General features: G+C 55.9%; 6 protein-coding genes across 6 annotated transcripts; 3 read left to right on the forward strand and 3 right to left on the reverse strand.

Annotated features, from left to right (window-relative positions):
• Nucleotides 1-3,335: 3,335 nt before the first annotated feature.
• On the forward strand, nt 3,336-4,673 carry IUM83_02959 (cobalamin biosynthesis protein CobW; the record flags this gene model as incomplete). The annotated part of the gene is made up of 1 exon (XM_067926926.1): nt 3,336-4,673. The coding sequence occupies one exon, from the start codon at nt 3,336-3,338 to the stop codon at nt 4,671-4,673; it is 1,338 nt and encodes a 445-aa protein (XP_067784354.1).
• Nucleotides 4,674-4,972: 299 nt separating this feature from the next.
• IUM83_02960 (Glutathione transferase, theta class) lies at nt 4,973-5,635 on the reverse strand (the record flags this gene model as incomplete). The annotated part of the gene is made up of 1 exon (XM_067926927.1): nt 4,973-5,635. The coding sequence occupies one exon, from the start codon at nt 5,633-5,635 to the stop codon at nt 4,973-4,975; it is 663 nt and encodes a 220-aa protein (XP_067784073.1).
• Nucleotides 5,636-6,120: 485 nt separating this feature from the next.
• IUM83_02961 (Glutathione transferase, theta class) lies at nt 6,121-7,124 on the reverse strand (the record flags this gene model as incomplete). The annotated part of the gene is made up of 4 exons (XM_067926928.1): nt 6,121-6,207; nt 6,275-6,662; nt 6,731-6,881; nt 6,953-7,124. 4 exons carry the CDS (start codon nt 7,122-7,124, stop codon nt 6,121-6,123), a joined length of 798 nt encoding a protein of 265 aa, XP_067784072.1.
• A 299-nt stretch (nt 7,125-7,423) lies between these two features.
• On the reverse strand, nt 7,424-9,438 carry IUM83_02962 (gtp-binding protein; the record flags this gene model as incomplete). The annotated part of the gene is made up of 4 exons (XM_067926929.1): nt 7,424-7,794; nt 7,871-8,021; nt 8,098-8,710; nt 8,780-9,438. 4 exons carry the CDS (start codon nt 9,436-9,438, stop codon nt 7,424-7,426), a joined length of 1,794 nt encoding a protein of 597 aa, XP_067784071.1.
• A 1,975-nt stretch (nt 9,439-11,413) lies between these two features.
• Nucleotides 11,414-12,517, forward strand: IUM83_02963 (class II histone deacetylase; the record flags this gene model as incomplete). The annotated part of the gene is made up of 1 exon (XM_067926930.1): nt 11,414-12,517. One exon carries the CDS (start codon nt 11,414-11,416, stop codon nt 12,515-12,517), a length of 1,104 nt encoding a protein of 367 aa, XP_067784188.1.
• Nucleotides 12,518-13,192: 675 nt separating this feature from the next.
• IUM83_02964 (Elongation factor 1-alpha) lies at nt 13,193-13,592 on the forward strand (the record flags this gene model as incomplete). The annotated part of the gene is made up of 2 exons (XM_067926931.1): nt 13,193-13,452; nt 13,526-13,592. The coding sequence occupies 2 exons, from the start codon at nt 13,193-13,195 to the stop codon at nt 13,590-13,592; spliced, it is 327 nt and encodes a 108-aa protein (XP_067784077.1).
• Nucleotides 13,593-16,480: the final 2,888 nt, after the last annotated feature.

Below are 16,480 nucleotides of genomic sequence, written 5' to 3' on the forward strand. Positions count from 1 at the left end.
GTGCGGGCACCGAACAGGAGCTGTTGGCATACTCGACGACCGCCGTCTTCTTCCCCATTGACGGTGGACCATCCAGTCCTCCCACAGTGTACCGCTGACCGCAGCCATACCAAAACTCACAACCACGAGCCAAACATAGCGATGTCGACAGTGTATGACTGTCGAGATTCGTATCGGTCAGAACGAAATTGCATGCTGCATCTGAATACGTCGTGATCGTCGCTGTGCCGTCAGCAGTGTTGATGGTGGCGCGGAAGCTTGTCGCATCGTCCGAATTGGAGTGGCATGACCCATCGGCAGTGTAAATCGTAACGAACTCGACGTCATGGCACCACGGATTGGCGAAATCTTCTACCACCAAGTACGGGGTATTTGAACCAAACACCGTCGATGCATACCCCAAGAAATCGCCAGCACAACCTGCAACTGAGAAGTGTGAGCTCCCAGCGCGTTGGCACGGCGCGTTTACGGGGATCTGACACGTAAAATCCTGCGAGAACTTGAGTTGACTTGGGGAGCTGGAGCACGTGTTGTCATCATAAAAACGACAACAGTGAGGTTGGGCTGGGCACCACCAAAGAAAGCCGTCACCTCATCGACGCAGTAGCCGACTCGACTCGCGCCCATGGCTGCCTGGCGAACTGTTGTCGTAGTTGCCACGTTCGTGCATGTTGTGTCACTGTACGTTGTGATCGTTGCCGAGTGGCCCAGCGTGAGCTTGTGGCTTTCTGTCCCCGCTGCATTTGGGTAGCAATTTTCATCCAGGCGATACAACTTGACACTCTCGACCGAATCATCCTGGCTGCACCTCCCCGGCGCATACGTCTCCACGCCCAAATACGAGTACCCGCCGAATGGATCGGTAGCTATACCAAGGTCGTCCCAGCCTCCTCGGTTATAGCTGACGCAGTCCGAGACGGAGTACGCGGCTGCGCCTTTTACACAAGTCGGGTTGTAATGATCCAATTGAGGGGCACAGGTGAGGGCGCTGGTAAGCGACACGGACAGTGCGGGCACCGAACAGGAGCTGTTGGCATACTCGACGACCGCCGTCTTCTTCCCCATTGACGGTGGACCATCCAGTCCTCCCACAGTGTACCGCTGACCGCAGCCATACCAAAACTCACAACCACGAGCCAAACATAGCGATGTCGACAGTGTATGACTGTCGAGATTCGTATCGGTCAGAACGAAATTGCATGCTGCATCTGAATACGTCGTGATCGTCGCTGTGCCGTCAGCAGTGTTGATGGTGGCGCGAAAGCTTGTCGCATCGTCCGAATTGGAGTGGCATGACCCATCGGCAGTGTAAATCGTAACGAACTCGACGTCATGGCACCACGGATTGGCGAAATCTTCTACCACCAAGTACGGGGTATTTGAACCAAACACCGTCGATGCATACCCCAAGAAATCGCCAGCACAACCTGCAACTGAGAAGTGTGAGCTCCCAGCGCGTTGGCACGGCGCGTTTACGGGGATCTGACACGTAAAATCCTGCGAGAACTTGAGTTGACTTGGGGAGCTGGAGCACGTGTTGTCATCATAAAAACGACAACAGTGAGGTTGGGCTGGGCACCACCAAAGAAAGCCGTTACCTCATCGACGCAGTAGCCGACTCGACTCGCGCCCATGGCTGCCTGGCGAACTGTTGTCGTAGTTGCCACGTTCGTGCATGTTGTGTCACTGTACGTTGTGATCGTTGCCGAGTGGCCCAGCGTGAGCTTGTGGCTTTCTGTCCCCGCTGCATTTGGGTAGCAATTTTCATCCAGGCGATACAACTTGACACTCTCGACCGAATCATCCTGGCTGCACCTCCCCGGCGCATACGTCTCCACGCCCAAATACGAGTACCCGCCGAATGGATCGGTAGCTATACCAAGGTCGTCCCAGCCTCCTCGGTTATAGCTGACGCAGTCCGAGACGGAGTACGCGGCTGCGCCTTTTACACAAGTCGGGTTGTAATGATCCAATTGAGGGGCACAGGTGAGGGCGCTGGTAAGCGACACGGACAGTGCGGGCACCGAACAGGAGCTGTTGGCATACTCGACGACCGCCGTCTTCTTCCCCATTGACGGTGGACCATCCAGTCCTCCCACAGTGTACCGCTGACCGCAGCCATACCAAAACTCACAACCACGAGCCAAACATAGCGATGTCGACAGTGTATGACTGTCGAGATTCGTATCGGTCAGAACGAAATTGCATGCTGCATCTGAATACGTCGTGATCGTCGCTGTGCCGTCAGCAGTGTTGATGGTGGCGCGGAAGCTTGTCGCATCGTCCGAATTGGAGTGGCATGACCCATCGGCAGTGTAAATCGTAACGAACTCGACGTCATGGCACCACGGATTGGCGAAATCTTCTACCACCAAGTACGGGGTATTTGAACCAAACACCGTCGATGCATACCCCAAGAAATCGCCAGCACAACCTGCAACTGAGAAGTGTGAGCTCCCAGCGCGTTGGCACGGCGCGTTTACGGGGATCTGACACGTAAAATCCTGCGAGAACTTGAGTTGACTTGGGGAGCTGGAGCACGTGTTGTCATCATAAAAAGCGACAACAGTGAGGTTGGGCTGGGCACCACCAAAGAAAGCCGTCACCTCATCGACGCAGTAGCCGACTCGACTCGCGCCCATGGCTGCCTGGCGAACTGTTGTCGTAGTTGCCACGTTCGTGCATGTTGTGTCACTGTACGTTGTGATCGTTGCCGAGTGGCCCAGCGTGAGCTTGTGGCTTTCTGTCCCCGCTGCATTTGGGTAGCAATTTTCATCCAGGCGATACAACTTGACACTCTCGACCGAATCATCCTGGCTGCACCTCCCCGGCGCATACGTCTCCACGCCCAAATACGAGTACCCGCCGAATGGATCGGTAGCTATACCAAGATCGTCCCAGCCTCCTCGGTTATAGCTGACGCAGTCCGAGACGGAGTACGCGGCTGTGCCTTTTACACAAGTCGGGTTGTAATGATCCGTTTGCGGAGTGCACGTTGATGCGCTCGTGAACGACACGGTCAGAGCTGGAGGAGAGCACGAGCTGTTCGCATACTCGACGATGGAGGTCTTCAAGCCTGTATCAAGTGTTGCAGCCAGCCAAACTTCCGCTGCAACGAAGAGCAGGGCGACTGCCACCATGTGCAGACACCGAAGTGATGTTGCAAAAGGGTTGATCATCAACCCTATCTCATCAATCGAAAGTGTTCAAATTAGTTTTCAGGATCTCCTTCAACCCATGTCACTACAATCACTCCTGTACTATCATGTCTCGCAGGTATTCCCGACCAATGAGTGGCATCATCAATGGCACTGCGGATACTGCGTCCCGTGGCCATGCTGCTCGCTCTCTCCATGGCCGCGACGGCGTCTAGCGGGCGCCCTGCCGCCTACGAGGAAGATCTGTACTACTCACCTGCTGTGCCCTCGTCTTCGCTCTCTCCTCGCGGTTTCTGGGCGCTCCTGGGCGTCGTGGTCGTCGCGCTGCTGCTCTTCTCCTTCGCCCTGGCCAACGTGGTGGCCTGGTGCCTGCAACTGCGTCGCGAGCGCCGCATCCAGCGCAAAACGGAGCAGTTGGCCGCTACATCCACAGCGTCTCGCGCTCCGCCCGTGCCCGTGACCATCTTAACGGGCTTCTTAGGCGCCGGGAAGACCACGTTGCTCAACCGCATCCTGCTGACCGAGGACTCGCTGCCCTACAAGATCATGGTGCTGGAGAACGAGCTGGGCGCGGTCAGCATCGACCACGCGCTGCTGCAGGCCGGCGGCAAGGAGAAGGACGGCATCTACGTGCTGCAGAACGGCTGCATGTGCTGCACGGCCCGAGGGGGCAAAGGCCGCGGCGGCGACGAGCTCGAGCGCATCCTGGACTACCTGCTGCGGCTGGTAGAGGAGCAGAGCTTCGACTACCTGGTGGTGGAGACCACGGGGCTCGCAGACCCCGGGCCGATCATTGAGACGTTCTTGAGACTCCGAGCGTCCAGGTTCAGACTGGACGCCATTGTCACGATGGTGGACGCCCAGGCCACGCAGAGATACTGGAAGCAGGAGAAAGAGCGGTATGAATTCCCCGTTGAGCTGCAGCGACAAGCGCTGTATGCGGACATAGTGGTGATGAACAAGGTGGATGCGGCGACGGAAGAGGAGCGCAAGAGGCTGGAGAAGGCACTGGCAGGGATCAATGAAGAAGCCACGGTCTGCAGCTGTGTGACCGCTAATGTGGACTTGGACAACATCTTGAATGTCAAGACGTTCGATGCAGTGCGCTTCAATGCGCAGAACCATGCGGTTAATGGAGACAAATCGGGGGTGCAGGCGCGAGGACAGCACACTGGAGGAATTAGTACGGTGCACTTTGAAGTCAAGCGCGACGTCGACGTTGCTGCGTTTGGCGAGTGGCTGTCCCAGGTGGTTACGAAGTATGTCAAGGGGGCTGACGTCCTGCGAGTGAAGGGGGTGCTGTCCGTGACTGGAGACGCTGAAGATCGCCGCTGCGTCGTCCAAGGAGTGCTTGACACGTACACCATCGCACCTGGGTCTCCTTGGGAAGCAGGAGAACCGCGAATCTCGCGACTTGTACTCATCGGCCAGAGATTCGACCGCGAGGAGCTGGAACGCGGGTTCCAAAGCTGCTTGGTGGGCGACAACACCAGCGAATCCAAGAAAGAGCGGTGAATCCGCACACGCCACAATTTTGAAGAAAGCGAGCTACACTGCTCTGCTCTCTATCTACGTATCTACAGTAGTAGTAAGTGAAAGTATTGGTCGTTCTAGCTTGCGGGGCAATCCTACAACAGATCAGTGCAAGAGCTATAAGCGACGAAATCCTGCTGGCCAACTTGATCGGATTGTGAGTCCAGAGTCACCATTCTCCGCAGATCAGCAAGGTAAGCGGAGCACAACTGAGACCACTTTGATGAGGACGAACCAATTTATTGACGTGATACTATCGGGCCCTATCGCCGTTGTGTTGCTTACAGACCGAACTGCTTGATGAATCCGACCAGCGGCACGTGGATCTCCTCGTTGAAGGGCTGGGTCTTCATGCGGGCGATCCAGGCCGACACATTGGGGTACTTAGAGAAGTCGTAGCCCATGAGCTCGAGCTGGTCGATCTCCGTGTAGGCCGCGTAGTCGGCGATGGTGGGGAAGTCGGTGTGCGCGATGTAGTCGTTGACCAGGAAGGTCTCGAGCAACGAGAACTCCTTCTCGACCAGCGCGTCCTTGCCCTCGAGCGCCGCGAGGTCCTTGGGCGTGGCGGCGTTGAGCTTCTTGGAGATCTCCGGGCGCACGATGTTGAGCGTGAAGAGGCGCGTGTTGGTGTGGTGCCAGTGCAGGAACTCGTTCACCTTGGCGCGCACCTTGAGGTCCTTGGGGTACAGGTCCTTGGGGCCGGTCCAGTCGTACTTGTCGCCCAGGTACTGCAGGATGGCCATGCCCTCGGTGAGCACGAAGTCGTCGTCCTTGATGGCGGGCACGAGCCGGTTGGGGTTGATGGCCTTGAACTCGTCCGACTTGAAGAAGTCGCTGCCCGGGTTGCACGGCACGAGCTCGTGGTCCACGCCCTTGACCTTGAGCACCCAGGCGACGGCGCGCGACGGCTGGCTGATGAGGTTGGCGTAGAGCTTCAGGGTCATGATGGTGGAGGAGGAGCTTGCTGGACTTGTGCTGCTTGGGCGGCGGATTGAAGAATGAGCTTGTACTTGTCGACGTGAATAGATCCTCCCTCGTGCGTGGGGATGACATGCCGCCAGCTGTAGATCGCTGGGCCTGGTCTCTGACCTGATGATGGGGTTTGCCTATCAGAGACATCGGAGACCATGCCGATCTGTGCGACAGCATAGGGCAAGATGACGCTGCGAGGGCTGCTTACATAAGGCTCCGGACAAGGTAGGACTTGCACCAGTAGAGTCTCGACGACGCGGGCTGGAGTGCGTGGCGATGACCTCACTTCGCCTTGTTTCGGCGGAGCGGAGCAGAAGGGTGAGATGATATAATTGTGCTGCAGCTTCAAGACAAGATGTGCGCAGCTGGACTATGAGCTCTCTCGGTGGGGGTTCATTCATATGCAAGACTCTTGTTGCTGTTTGTCTACGGTCACTACTATCTTGTCCTAGGGTTTTCAATTCTTCTCCGCGTTGGAGCGAATGCCGTTGTCGGTCAGGAACGCGTCCAGCTCTTCGCGCACTTCGTCGTGGAAGGGGATTTGCTGTTGAAGACATGAGGACAAGGTCAGCCAAACGATGTAGTACTGTGAGAGCGTGTACTGTACGAACCTTCATGCGCTCGATCCACGCCGTCACCTTCGGGTACTTGGCAAAGTCGTACCCCATCATCTCCAGCTGGTCGATCTCGCAGTACGCGGCGTAGTCGGCGACAGTCGGCGCGTCGGTATGTGCGATGTAGTCCTTATCCAGGAATGTCTCCAGGAGCGTCATCTCCTTCTCAATAAGCGCGTCGGCTTTCCCCAGGACTGCAAAATCGGACGGCGATACCTTGCCGCGCGCCTTGTTAATAGCTGGCCGCACGATCTGCAATGTGAAGAGCCTGGTGTTGGTGTGGTGCCAGTTCAAGAACTGGTCCACCTTGGCGCGCGTCTTCACGTCTGTCGGGTACAAGTCCTTCCAGCCGAACTTGGCCGAGGCGTACGTCAAAATGGCGTTGCTACGAATGACAACCACCACCGAGTTAGAGCACAGTCTCCATTATCAATCACCGCTGGTCATCCGTACCCTTCGAAGAGCGAGAAGTCTCCGTCGCGGATCACCGGCACGAGCGCGTTGGGGTTCCACGCCTTGAACTCGTCCGACTGGATGAGGTCGCCGTCGAACTCGACGTTCACGAACTCGTAGTCGACACCTTTGACCTTGAACGCCCACGCGACTGCAAACCGGCATCAAACCACGTTAGGAGCACTGGTCATCTACTGCATGCTGGGAAACCTCGGTCCTCACCTGCGCGGCTGGGCTGGCTGACCATGTTGGCGTACAGCTTGAAGCTCGACGTCTTCTGAGAAGTATCGCCATCAGCGCTAGCACTGGTCGTTGTGCTCTTGCTGGCGCGCCGCGCGAACTTGGCGAGGGACACCGGAAGACTCGGTGGCGATGGGAAGCTCCAGCCTGCCATGGTCGAGATGGAATTCCGGTGGAGCTCTGACGTTGCGGGCGAGATGGATTGTGCCTGCACTTGCCTTCGGGATCACCTCCAGCGCAGTGTAAAGGAGACAGCCGCTTCCACACATCTCCAGCCTGGAACGCCTGTAATGCTCGTCGCTGGGGCTGTAGCGTTGCCGAAGGACAGATGAACCGATCTCGCAGGCCAGCCGCCACTAGGAAAACCACTTGTGATATGAAATTATGCTGTGCTTCTATCGAGATGGTCACACACGTCGCTCTGCAATGTCTGTCTGATGGTCTGTCTACCTTCTAGCGCTTCCACGTCGAGCTCTTGGAGTCGGACAACTCGTACGGGAAGAGTGGCGAGCGCGGCACGACGGACAGGCCGCGACAAGTGTGCACGGAGATCTTGCCCTGGCTCAGCGTCTTTTGTGATGCTGCGGTGCCGTCGAGGTCCACGGCGGTGACCGAGAGCCACCCGAAGCCTGGCACCTCGAGCTCCACGACCGTCGTGCGCTTGGGCTTCTTGTGCTTGGACTTGGCCAGCACGCTGTCCAGCACGTAGTCCTTCAGGTACACGTTCTGCGAGAGCGTGAGCGACCCGGTGAAGCTCATTGCATCAAGCCCGCGCGGCGGAGAGAGGATGCCACCGGCGTGCTTCACGAACGTGTCCTCAGCGCCTGTCCCGGGGAAGATTCACTCACCAGTCAGTCACTACTTTGGTCAGAAACGATGACGAATTCGAAGCAGACGTACGTTCAGTGTTCGTGAGGTGCCCAGGCAGCACGCCGTACCACGACAGCAACACCATATTCTTGTCGTTGTCGCTTCCGAGGGTCTCGTAGTCGAAGCGTGCCAGAGCACCTAGGAACAAACTGCGACCAGGGCGGACACGATACGTCGTCACCTGAGAAATGCACAGAACAGCAACACACACACGTTAGTAGAGCGGTGGGCTCAACGGGACTGCAGTAATGACGTACCGGCAATTGCTTCGTCGGGAACACGTTCTTCAGTTTCGCGGCGCCGTCAAGTGCGAGCACTTCAACAAGCTTTTGCCGCTTCGTGTCGGTGATCAAACCTGGTGTGTCGAGGATGTTGAACACCTCGTTGCGCACCATGACCGGCAGATACTGGACGGCCAGCGTTGTGCCGGGCAGCGGCGACGTCGTCATCTCACGCTCCTCCTCCGCGCTAGTCTCAATCATCTCCGGGTCCTCACCCGGAGCCACGTAGAGCTCACCATGGGGCGTCACAACAGTCGCCTCGCCCGTTTGCTTCTCCCTCTCAGCCTTCGCCTCCGCCAGCAACTCGTCGTCGATGTTGAGCAGCGTGGCCGACTCGTCGTCCTCCAACTCGGACAGCGGCACCTCGGCCATCTTCATGTACTTGCGGTGGTTGTGCTGCCACTTGCGGTCCACCAGGTGCGACAGGAACGAGTTGAGGAACGTCGACTTGCCCACGTTGGCTGCTCCCACCACACAAATATCTCGACCCTGGCGGTACTTGGCCACGTCCTCCACGATCTCCTTCATGCCGATGCGCTTCATGGCGCTGATCAGGTAGATCGAGATCAAGTTGTCAATGCCCGCCTCCCTACAAGACAAAACTCCGTCAGTCTCCACACCAACCAAACAATCAAAACTCCACATCCAACTCCCTTACTTGGCCTCCTGCTTGATCCTCCGCATGAGCCGGCGGATGCCCGACTTGGTGGGCACCAGGTCGCCCTTGTTGACCACGAGCATGACCGGCTTCTTGCCGAAGACGTGGCGCGCCTTGGGCAGCAGGCTGCCGGAGATGTCGAGGATGTCCACGAGCTGGATCATGAGCATGTCCTTGCTGCGCAGCTCCAGGACGCGCCGCTCGTACTCCTGGTACGGCATCTTGGTGTCCGAGATCTTGCCGTACTGCGTCATCTGGAAGCAGCGCTCGCAGCGCAGGCGCTTGAGCTCCTTCAGGTCGCGCACGTTGCCCAGCAGCTGCTTGGGGAAGTAGCCCACGCGCGCGGGCTCCTCGTGCTGCAGCTCGATGCCGCAGCCGCTGCAGGTCCACTGCTCCATGATGGACACGTGGTTCAGGATCTGCTCCACGCTCAGCGCGGGCTTCTGCGCGTCGCGGCGGGCATTGGCGTGAACGTGGTCGGAAGGCTTGGACGCGTCGGCCGACGAGCAATTGCAGCGCCCACAGACGGAATTTTGCAGCGAGAGAGATACCGACAGATGCGCAGACAACGCAGCTACATGAGGACGAGCGGAGAGGCGGCGAGGGGTCGCTAAGAAGCCGCGAGAGCTGCGCGACGCCAGCAACCGGAGCGACTGCATTGGTGCCAGTCAATTTGTGCGGCGACGACGAATTGTGTAGGAATTGTGTTCTTCGGGTGGTGTACACCATACATGATCTTGAAGAGTCACTGAGTCACTTCAGCTTAACAGGTTTGGTATCAAGGCATCCATGTGGCTCAGCGTCCTCGCAGCGGCGACATGGTCGGTAGTTGCTAACGCTGTGAAACTGGGTAGATTTTCAACCTTGACGACGTATGAAAACAACGCGTGCATCTATCCAACGGGGGTGCGCTACTCGAGGGAACTCACGTGCACTCCTCAGGCGAATCGTTACCAGCCCGTGTATCAAGGTAGCACGGATGGAAAGACATACTTCGTGCCGGACTGAGATGTGGGTGGGTGGGGATCCGAGGGTCCGGCCGCGCATGTGGTCAACTCGACGATCTTGTACGTCAACGTGGAGAAGTATGACTTGACGAGGGGGTGGTGCGGCGACCGCACTGCCATGGACAATATCACCGCGTACCCGCTGGATGAAGAATGCCACTGCTGGGGCACAACGAGCTCGAAAATCTCAATCCTTGGTCTACGCGGAGTACGGCGACCCAATTTGTAGTACCGACGCGCTGTCATCGGAGACCGAGGTGTCATGGGCAAACGTGACTGGAGGCGACTGTGAGGGAGACACGAGAATTGTACTCCGTGGGCCGACACCAACACTAGCAACCGCACATTACGAGGACAGTTCATGCTTGGGGTCGCCTACGAAGCTCACGTTCACGACAGGGTTCGACTGCCTGAGGACGAGGGATCCCGTCAAGTCTGCTTTCCTGGCGACGGTCCTGCGCACTTCTCCAGCCTTAGTTGTCCGAAGGACCCCATTCGCTTTGCTGCAAGCGTGTTCGACAGCTACGGACCGTATCTGGTTGTGGAAGATTTCCCATACTGCGGTGGCGCCTTGGATAAAAAGACAGTGTATCCCGCCGACGGCATCTGCCACACCAACACCGACGCTACTACGAGTATTCGGGTAAATCTGGTCACCGGAGCATCAGACGAAGTGTCGGTCAACTTCACCACGTATCTCGATACGGCTTGTGAATTGGTCGAGGACTCGGTTTTGGTGAGTAACGACGATATTCTGCTGTACTTATGCCTACGGGTAAGTACCAACGGCGGCAAACGGTTTTCAATCGGAGGCGTGGGTGCGGCACGGCCAAGTACGGCGATGTCCGTTGTCGCGGTGTACGTAGATCGTTTGTGCGAAGGGGTTCCTGCTCAGATTGCTGTTTCGAACCAAATGGCCTGTGCGGCCTCTGAAGTATCAACGTGCTCTCCGGTATCGGCGGACTCACTTTTACTGCACAAATCGACTAATCGCACAGATGATGTTACCGCATTCGACAATGTCAAAATTCGGCGATGCACCATACCTGACCATGAAGAAATATGCCGACGAATCCAACTGCACGACGCTACATAGCACTGCTGTGTACAATGCTGACGGACAGTGTCACCCCTCCGTCATCGACGAAACCTTTTTCAGGATTGTCCCGAACACAGGCAGCTCGTTGACAATGGCAACGTACCCGACTGCGACGTGTAGCGACTCCGACGCCGAGTACATCACTGTGGGGGCAAAGCAATTCAGCACTGAAGCGTGTTACCGTAACACTGTTACGGCGGCAATATGAGATTCTACGCGAACGGGACAGCACTGTCGCCTCCGTCGACGCCAACCACTGCCGACGACGACGAACAAAAGCTCCGCGAGGCGATCCTGTTCCCGGATTGGCTGTGGGATCCAGTTCCACGACAAGTATTTGTCACGCCATGACCCTCACTCCAAGAGAAAGCAAGACCCGGGGACTAGGTGCATCGTGCACAACTTTTTCTAAGCATGCTCATTAACTTGTACACGACGACAAGTTAGTGCGTATCCGCGAAATCATTGCGTATTCAACACAAAGAATCAGCAAAATCTTGGAACGTCGTTTAACCTTTTTGGGAGAAGATGAAGGTGGGGTACGTCTTCGACGAGCGCTACCTGTGGCACCGGCCTTGGAGCGTGCAATACTCTGCGTTGGTGGAGCCGTTCCGCCACTGGGAATCGCCGGAGACCAAGCGCCGTTTCCACTCGCTGCTGGCGGTGTCTGGTCTCTTGGATCAGCTGGTGCTCGTCAAGCCTCAGGCCGCCACCTTTGCCCAACTGGAGCGGGTGCACACCCGTCGCTACCTAGAGGAGCTGGAGCAAGCCTCGGCCCGGGAGGAGGGCGGCAACGCCGGGGAGGAGGCGCCGTTCTCCCAGTTCGCCTTCGACATCGCCCGGCTGTCGACTGGAGGGGTCCTCCCAGCTGCGGACGCCGTGATGGACGGTCGGGTCGACAGGGCCTACGCCCTCACGCGTCCACCTGGACACCACGCAGTGAAAGATCGGGGGATGGGCTTCTGCCTGCTTAACAATGTAGCCATCACGGCTAAACACTTGCTGGACACGCACCCGACGCGGATCAGGAGAATCGCCATTGTGGACTATGACGTCCACCACGGGAACGGAACGCAGGAGGCCTTCTACGGGGACGACAAGGTGCTCTTTGTGTCGCTGCATCAAGACAACAATTACCCGGCGGACAGTGGCGCTGTCTCGGAGCGAGGCGAAGGAAAGGGAGAGGGGTTCAACATCAACGTCCCCTTGCCGCCGGGCTCTGGCTCGGGGGCGTACGAATACGCGTTCAAGAGCGTCGTGGTACCGACGCTAGAGCGGTTTAAACCGGATTTCATCCTGGTGTCGTCGGGGTTTGACGCGTCGTATGCGGACCCGTTGGCGGCGATGATTTTGAGCAGCAGTGTGTTCCGATTTATGGCTCATGAACTCGTTGAAGCTGCCGAGCGGCTGTGTGGAGGGCGGATTGTGTTCGCACATGAAGGCGGGTACTCTGAAACGTATGTGCCGTTCTGCGGAGCTGCGGTTATTGAAGAAATGCTGGGCGTTCGTGAGGTTGAGAAGCAGATCAAGGATCCGTTCTTGAGCGAAGTGAAGCGGTGGAGTTACCAGGAACTTCAGGAGCACCAGAAGAAGGTGGTGGACAGCGTGGTTGTGTCCGCTGATCTGCAATAGTCTTTCGATTCAGGGATTTTCGGAATACTCGGGATCATGAGATGTATAAAATTTAATGACGGGTGCTATTGGACAAATGCGAGGTGGAAATGAAAATGATTCCTGCAATATTACAAATAGCAATGAGGATTGCCTTGACTTGATGCGGCTTGGATCGAAACGAATGACCGCACAGGCGCCCTTTGGGGAACACGATCTTTTCTTTGAAAGACTTCCTCACAGTTTGACGTCGCTGTCAACTCGTATCGAAGTGACGCACAGTCTTACTTTATCGTGTCAAAGTAAGCCGCCGGGCGCTGCGGAGGTGACGACGCGCTGGATGAAGTCGAAGCCTACAGTCTGAATGGTGTGAATGGTGGGGACGGGAAATGCAACATGAATCGGCTGGGCACAGCGGCCTGGATCGTCACCCTTGACCACTCCATGCTGACATACACCGCCTACAGCGACCCGTACTGTAAGGAGGTGTCGTGGAATACGCATGTACCGTGGTCGGTGATCATTGGAAACACGGGAATCAACTGCGTGAACGGAACAACAATCGATGTAAGAGTGCCCGGCGTAGCAAACGCGGTGGTAGTCGCAGTTTTTGATGAAAGTTCATGCTCTGGAACGCCCGTAAAACTCACATTCACGCGTGGATTCGACTGTATTAGTGGGTTTCAGGACCCCGCGATGTCGGTGTGCGGGCCGGACGGCTCGTCACTCTACTCTGTATCGGGTTGCACGGCCGACGAGGACTACTCTGCTTACACCGTGAATGCGTTCGGCAACTACACACCGTATTTGATCATGGAGGAATGGGACAGCTCCGACTGCAAGGGGGATCGGAACGTGACAGTATACACTGCGGATGGCTCGTGCCACTCGAATACCGACGACAAGACTAGCTTCAAGGTTACGCTCAATACGGACAGCACGGCGGTGGTCACTACGTACGTCGACAAAAATTGTGGTGCCATGGATTCGAGCATGACTTTGAGCAAGCGACAACTCTTATCGCGTCAGTGCTTCCAGAGCTACAGTTGCAGCAGCAACTATGGCTGCGCTGTGGCATTCTCGGTTGGTGGGTTAGAGAATCTTCCTAGTTCGGGACTGACGACAGCGTTTGTAGTATTTGATGAGATGTCATGTTCTGGAGTTCCGGTGCAGCTCGTGGCATTAAACGATATGTCTTGCGTGAGTTATGGGCCACCAACTTGCACAAAAGTAGGAGACGGTACCGTCCTCGAATACCGCGATTGCATCGGCACCGTTGTGGCGTATACAAATACAGTATTCGACGGAGTGCCCTATGGATAAGTATCTCGATGGAACAAAATGCACGACGAAAAGAGAAACTCTTGTTTACAAGGCGGACGGGAAATGCCACCCAAGTATCACCGATGGGACGTTCTTCAAGATATCCCCGAGTTTTGGCGACTCGTTAACATTTGCGAAGTACCCGACGTCTTCTTGCAGCGACTTTGATGCAAGCTACATTACGGTTGGCACCAAGTACATGTGTGCTATGATGGTAATACGAGTGCTACGCCAACACGAGTGCTACGAAACCAGTAATGGTGGATGTCGACTCCATGACCCGCGAGCAGATCATGTTTCCAGACTGGCTGTGGGAGCCGCAACCACGCCGGATATTCGAAAGCGATTAAAAGCTCTCGCTCTTGTGTTGGAAGTGGTGGGGATAAGCCTTGACGATCGATATTGGTATTAACGTGGAATAGTAAAGTTAATGCTATATTAGGGAAAGAGAACCTATCATTTAACATAGAAACTACTATTCCGCATGGAAACAACCTATCATTTAACATACAAACTGATTAAAGTACGAGATGATCACTTAGAGGCGATTGCCATTCTCCTGGTGGCGTTGACAACGTTCTGTGCGCTGGTGTCCCGCAATCCGTGGGCAAACATGTACATCTGGAGCTTTTGCGCCCCTTCTAGTGCCTCGTCGTGCGAGTTCCTCCTCGCCAATACCGTCACTATCGCTGTATCAGATTAGATAGGTTACACTACCGTAGATATCATTCGCATAGTTACGGACATAATAGGATAGAGCAGATGTAGGGTGGCTGTGGAAGCTTCTAGAACGAAGTATCCATCCACTCGAACTGCGGGGGCGGTCACGTTTTTTAGACCCGTCATCCTCCCAAACCTGGCTTCCTCTTTGTTCGGTTAAACTGGTAGCGCTTGTTTGTCCCAGCAGCCTGGTTACAAGGCGCCCATGGCCACCATCGCCCAGCAACGCGCCGAGGTCGATCGGCTCAACCAAGCGATGGCGGACCGCACGCGAGTGCCAAGCAACATGCCCAAGTTCACTGGCAATCGAGGAGAAGATGACCGCGACGGGATGTTCCAGATCGAGAACGCCTGTCGAATCAACGACATTCCGATCGAAGATACAAACACACGACTTCCAGGAATCGCGGGGTCGGCGATGGAGAAGCCTGTCCCGGCTGGTTCCTGCACCGGTCGTCGACAACTCGAAGCGAGGAGCACACGTGGGGATTTTCCGTGAGCATGTGCTCCAACACTTTGAGGCGTCGAACTACCAGGCTGTTCTGCGCGAGAAACTTCAGCGACTCAAGCAAACAGCGGACATCGAGACGTACGACGGCGAGTACTCAGCCCTCATCTTCCGAGTGGAGGGCATGAGCGTGCTCGACCAAGTGCTGTGCTACGCGAACGGCCTCAAGCCTCGCACACGCAGCTACGTCAAGCTTGAGAACCCTCCGACTCTGAGTGACGCGATGGACTTGGCTGTCAAGTATGAGATGATTCGCTTCGTCGACGAAGTACGCGACCGTCAACCCAAGCGCGACAAGAAGTTCTCGTCAGCTGAGCATCCTCAAGCCCATGGCAAACCCTTCAGGGGCCGTTCCGCGGGAAGGGCCGCTTCAAGCCGAGAGCTGAGCTCAAACGTACTGAAGGTCGTACCTGCTTCCGCTGCAAGAACCCTGGTCACATCAAGGCTAACTGTTATCTTTGGAAAAAGGAGCAGGAAAAGCCGGGAAACGGGCAACCACGTCAGTGAAATAGGGTCTTGCCGAGGCCGAGAGCTTAACCAGAACACTAAAGTTTGAGAATATCAGCCTTAACGTTCTGTGTGAAAACTCTCTGGTCTACAAGCCCGTCCGCTGTTCTCAGTAACCAGTGAGATCAGTGTGGGTGACAAGTGACTCGCTACCCGAAGCATGTTGCTGGACTGTGGAGCTACCACGATCCACGTTTCGAAACGTTGGGTCATCGACAGGCATTTACAAGGGCATATGCCGAATCTACCCTAGGTAGCTTATTCAGGGCGTTGTGGCGCTATAGGATAGGGCATGGACAGGGCATATACTAAATCCAAGGTAAAATGAAAGTTGTGTGTATTGAATTAGCGTCTGTGACCGATGTAGCCACTAAAGCACTGTGGGGACCCGTCCTGTTCGTTTGCAGGGGCTGTAATCTGTTCGAGCTCGCTAAACTGCAGCGTTTGCAGCGCTCCTTCCAGCGATAAGTTTGTAAGTCTGGTTTTCGAAGGAGGTTTCTCCCATTTCAGTAGTGAAAAATCACTCTCAACAGTGGATGTTCCTGGGAATGTCGTTGCTAGACCGCCAACTAACTTTTGTAGCGCAGGAAATTCTTTATCAACATGTCACGGTTGATACGCACGACAATGGGCGCTTGCTGTTCATTTACAAACCCCAGAATGCTTGCACGAAGTGGTTTGACGTCGTCGAAATACGCATGTCGGATTTCGTTGGACAACCCTTGGTAGTTTGCCCATCGAGACGGGTGCTGGCCCTAGAGGTGCTGGCGGTAATGCTCTGGCCGAAACAGGTTTTTGAAGTACTTCGGGGTTGCAGTTGGCTTACGTTTGACACCAACTTTTTCTTCACGACCATACGTAATACAGAATCGGCATGCTACTGAGATCACTATACCATCGGTCGGAGTGCGTTCTGAAATTCGAAG

This window comes from Phytophthora cinnamomi (assembly GCF_018691715.1).
Source record: "Phytophthora cinnamomi strain GKB4 chromosome Unknown Contig92, whole genome shotgun sequence".
Lineage (NCBI taxonomy): Eukaryota > Oomycota > Peronosporomycetes > Peronosporales > Peronosporaceae > Phytophthora > Phytophthora cinnamomi.